Genomic DNA, 4,596 nt, shown 5'->3' with positions numbered 1-4,596 from the left:
AAGCTAACTTGCTCAAACTGAAGTGCCTAACTTTAAGGCATCTAAAATATAAGCCTACTTAGTATTATTTGCTGCTGTTGTCATTCCAGATGCTTCCTATTGCAAATAATCAAAAGGAGAGAAGTTCTTTAAGATGCTAAGATTTTTCCCCTTCCCCTAAAGGGAAAGCAAGACATTTAGGTCAGGACATTTAATAACAATGCTTCCTCAGTGTTTCTGGAGAAAGAGAGAGGAAGAAGATGTGGAAGAAAGCAGGAGATTACAAGAGAGAGACTCGATATTAACTTGTTTGAAATCAACAGCCTTACAGATGTTCCAAGTCAAAAAAGGCAAGTACTGAAAAGCAGAAGGAATAACTTTCAAAATACTTATCTAGGTGGATGACCTGGCATCTGTAGATAACAGTAAGTATTTTTGCTGGAAGATTAGTTTGGCTTTTGAAACACAGATGTGATGGATGTTTGAATTAGGCCAAAGTGAACTGGGAATTTCCCAGGCATGGCATGAAATAGCTCGCAATCACTTTAAAATACTGTGCTCTTGAGAAAGAATCCTTTGTGAGTGATTGGAAAAGGCAGAAAGGAGAGAGAAAAATCTCTGAGGACTCTAGCTGAAGTGCGAAACAGAAATCAAGGTGCCCTGAAGAGTTGAGAGGGATATTTCTGTCTGTGTTAACATAGGAAGCAAGGAAGGGAGCCAAGAAGGAAGGACATACCCTCCCGCCCAGACTGTGTAATTCTCACACTCACTTCTTCATGCTCCAGCCTCAGCAGGATGTACTGAAATTGGGCAAGGGAGCAGGAAATGAAACTGCAGTTGCTGAGTTCATTCTAGAGGGTTTCTCAGGGCTTGATCAAAGACTACAGCTGTTTCTCTCCCTGCTCCTTCTACTCATATACCTGACAACAATGATGGGGAACACAACAATCATTTTCCTCGTGCATGTGGATCAGCGCCTGCAAACCCCTATGTACTTTTTCATCAGCAGTCTGGCATTCCTGGAAATCTGGTTTACATCCTCCACAACCATCACATTGCTGGCGATTTTGAGCTCTGGTAGGAGAACAATCTCCTTAAGCAGCTGCTTTGCCCAATCCTATTTCTATGTTGCCCTGGGTTTTACAGAGTTTGCTCTGCTTGTTGTCATGTCCTTTGACCGCTACGTTGCCATCTGCCAGCCTTTGCATTATGCTGCCATCATGAAGCAGCAGCTCTGCACCCACCTGGTTGTTGCTGCATGGGTCGTAGGCTTCACACTCGCGAGTTACCACCTGGTCCTGCTCTCACAGCTGACTTTCTGTAGTCCCAACAAGATCCACCACTTTTTTTGTGACAACTCCCCCTTATTCAAGCTGTCCTGCTCTGACACCAGCCTGCTTTGGAAAGCAGACTCTATTTTGATATCGTTTGTAGTGCTGGGTTCCTTATGTCTAATCACGGTGTCCTACATGTGCATCTTCCGCTGTATTCTGCACATGCCAGCAGTGTCTGGGAGGAAGAAAGCTTTTGCTACGTGTTCTTCCCATCTCACCAGCTTAGCCATTGTATATGGAAGCTGCATTGTTCTCTATGCACGGCCCTCAGAAGATGTTTCCTTGGAGACCAACAGAGTTGTAGCTTTGCTGAACACTGTCCTGTACCCATTCTTAAACCCCTTCATCTACAGTCTCAGAAACAAGGCTGTGAAACTGGCCCTGAAGGAAGTCCTTGGCCGTGCGAAGGTTCGGCTTTTTCCCCAGCTATGGTGCTTCTCGGGACAGCAATTCTAACTATGTACCATATATTATATCACACACATATATATGTAGCTACTAAATCCAGGTGCCTCAGGGCATTTATGTTCTCGTTGGACTGTAGTGTTGAAAGGAAGGAATGTGAATTGTGAGTCTTGGTTAGAGGGGGTTGTTATAAACAAAATCTAAAGAATATTAATAAAATGTTGAACACACACACTTCTTAGGACTGGGACATAGACTGCCAGTGCATGCTGACACAAGGAAGTTTCATAAGTCATCTCAGGAAATTTAGCTGAAAACTCTGGGCACAATGTCCAAGGGCTGTTGAGAAAAGCTCAAAACACCTTCTCTCCCTGAATAACAGAAGATGTTAAGCATGAAAATTAAGCTCAGACATTACAATAGGTTCAAATTCAATGGATTCAAATCCATAAAACACGTCTCAGATTCATTAGTGTGATGAAGACAGCCTCACTGATTTGCTAGTGAGAGCATGAAGACAATAGCTTTATTTATTCACTCTGGAGGGAGATTTCTTAAAAATTCATATTTTTATAGCATACTGTCAGCATGTTCACTGCTAAAAGCTCTGCTTTAGCTCCACTGATGACTCTAGGATGCATTTTTCTGAAGGAAAAAAAAAATCGTATCTCTTCTTGGATAATTAGGCATTTTCTACCTTCTTTTTCTTTGCTGAAGGAGTTTTTCATGATTGAGAATTATTTCAAATAAACCATGTATGCTTCTATCACACTTTTTTCTTTTTGTCCATCAATGAAATTTTATTTTTCTCCATCCATATCTTTACATGGCAAAGTGATGGGCAGAAGCATGTAGTATTGATAAAGGGAAACACATTTTAGAGAAATAATCAACACATGAAGATCCCTTTTCGACCTTTTCTTCTTTTTTTTTTTTTTTTTTTTTTTTTTTTTTGCATTCCACAGGTGGGGAAAAAAAGCACAGAGGAAGGGAAAGCATTGCCATTGTTTTACTCCTTTGCAGCTGTTTCGAATCAGCATTTCATTTTGTTAGGGCCTCTGAAGGGCAGCATTACTGTTAACAGCTTTTTAAAATTTTGTGTGTGAGCATCCCCTTTCCAAAGGGAATTCTACAAGGGTGAACTCTTTTCAGGAGAACCAGGTGCAGTTCATCTCTGCAGCCCGTCTCCTCACATGGGTCCCCAGGGAAGCTATGGCACGTTGGGTGACCAAAGCTCAGCCCAGCAGCGCACTTGGGCACTCTTGGGCAGCTCGGTCATCTTGCTCCGGGCTGGATCCTTCTGAACCAGCGAAGGATGTGGTGGCCCTGGGTCTTCCCCTCTGGGCCCACAGCTCCACCAGAAACATGGGGTTAGGGTATGCAGGCAGACAATTAGGCTCTGGCTCAGAGTTGAGCTAACTGACCAGGGCGTGAGAAACTAGTGGGTATGAGAAATGATTGGACGCTGCAGGGAACAGAAGGAGACCCTGCCAAGTTACAGACAGCACTGTGAGGGATGGCTGGATTTCAGTGATGGTTAAGGGAGACTTATGTGAGAAAAGGACAAGCTTCCCACATAACTGGCGTATTGGGGTCCTTTGGGGAGTAGACTCTTGCAGCACCAGCAGTACCGAGGTGACAATACCAGAAGCACCATATGAGCCAGCGGTTACCTAGCTAACAGTATCAGAAATATTAAACTTGAGTTCATAGGCAGTAGAACTGGGGTCAATGAAGAAAAGAATACTTAGAGATGGGCTGTTTATTTCAAAGGGGATAAAGCTGGAAAAAGGGAGGGATCAAGCTGGATCATGTCAGAAGCAGCATGGGAAAATGGAGGCAGAGGGAATAAAAGGGGCCAGTCACGTGTAAACAAGCTGCTGGCAAGCACACTTGTCTGGCCAAGCTATGTACCTGGTCTCTGCAGTGTAGGCTGCCATTATATTAAATCCTATTCCTAGCTATTTCTGTGCGAGTGTGCTCTCTGTTCTGCATGAGTGCATGTGTGGAAGGCTTGCAGATGTCCAGGCAACCAGCTACCAGAGATACCTGTGCGAGGGTGCATGTAAGGTCCTACAAACTTTGAGTCTCATTAACTGGTGAGCAAGAACAGGACCAGGCCATTTGTGTTGTTCATGTTTATGAGCATTGCACACATCTCTGTGGTGCCTGTAAAGGTACTGAGTTGATTTTTTTGGTGGTCGACCATGTCCATACAGAGTGTGTGTGTATGCCTCTTGGAAGTACATGCCCTGCCTCACTGCTGACAGGACCAACGAACAGAGAACTGCAGCAGCTGCCCTTCCAGCAGACCAGTTGACCTAGTCTGGGACTAGGATTGGATTCAGCCGCACCCAGGCTCCTCTGAAGAGGAGTTTGGAAAGCAAGAAGGTCCTTTCTGAACCTCGTGACTCAACGGGAGGGTCTCCTTCGCGCACACTCCTTTAGACATGACCTGTTGACCTAGTCTGGGACTAGGATTGGATCCAGCCGCAACCAGCCTCCTCTGAAGAGGAGGCTGGAAAACAAGGGGGTCCTTTCTGAACCTTGTGACTCAACAGGAGGGTCTCCCTGACACTTTCAGCTGACTCTGTCCTCCACACAGTAAATAACAGAGTGCAACTTGCCATCAAACCTCATTAAATCACTCTCTTATCTACGATTACACTTTGTTAAGTCACTGTCTTACTACAATAAAACATAGTGCTGCTTCTCTGCTACGAGTGAAGTGCATTACTGCACTCATCCACACCACAGGTACCCAGGGCTGTTCTTCGGAGCGACCTTGACAGGACACAGAAATATGCTGCTGGGAAAGGCAAGGCCATGAAATATCCTGGTCTTGGGTGGCATAAGCCCCACGACAAGCAGAGCGGGG

The 4,596-nt window shown here is 44.7% G+C and overlaps 1 protein-coding gene across 1 annotated transcript; it reads left to right on the top strand.

Moving 5' to 3' along the window:
- The first annotated feature begins 806 nt into the window (after window positions 1–806).
- On the top strand, window positions 807–1,769 carry LOC112996075 (olfactory receptor 6E1-like). Its single transcript, XM_064504529.1, has one exon. It carries the CDS (start codon window positions 909–911, stop codon window positions 1,767–1,769), a length of 861 nt encoding a protein of 286 aa, XP_064360599.1. The 5' UTR covers window positions 807–908.
- The last annotated feature ends 2,827 nt before the right edge of the window (window positions 1,770–4,596 follow it).

This window comes from Dromaius novaehollandiae, unplaced genomic scaffold, assembly GCF_036370855.1.
Source record: "Dromaius novaehollandiae isolate bDroNov1 unplaced genomic scaffold, bDroNov1.hap1 HAP1_SCAFFOLD_40, whole genome shotgun sequence".
Classification (NCBI taxonomy): domain Eukaryota; kingdom Metazoa; phylum Chordata; class Aves; order Casuariiformes; family Dromaiidae; genus Dromaius; species Dromaius novaehollandiae.
The sequence above is the reverse complement of the archived record's forward strand: the minus strand, read 5'-3'. Positions and strand labels throughout refer to the sequence as shown.

Coding starts and splice junctions, on each gene's coding strand:
- LOC112996075 (XM_064504529.1), top strand. CDS start 909: ATGATGGGGAACACAACAATCATTTTCCTCGTGCATGTGGATCAGCGC.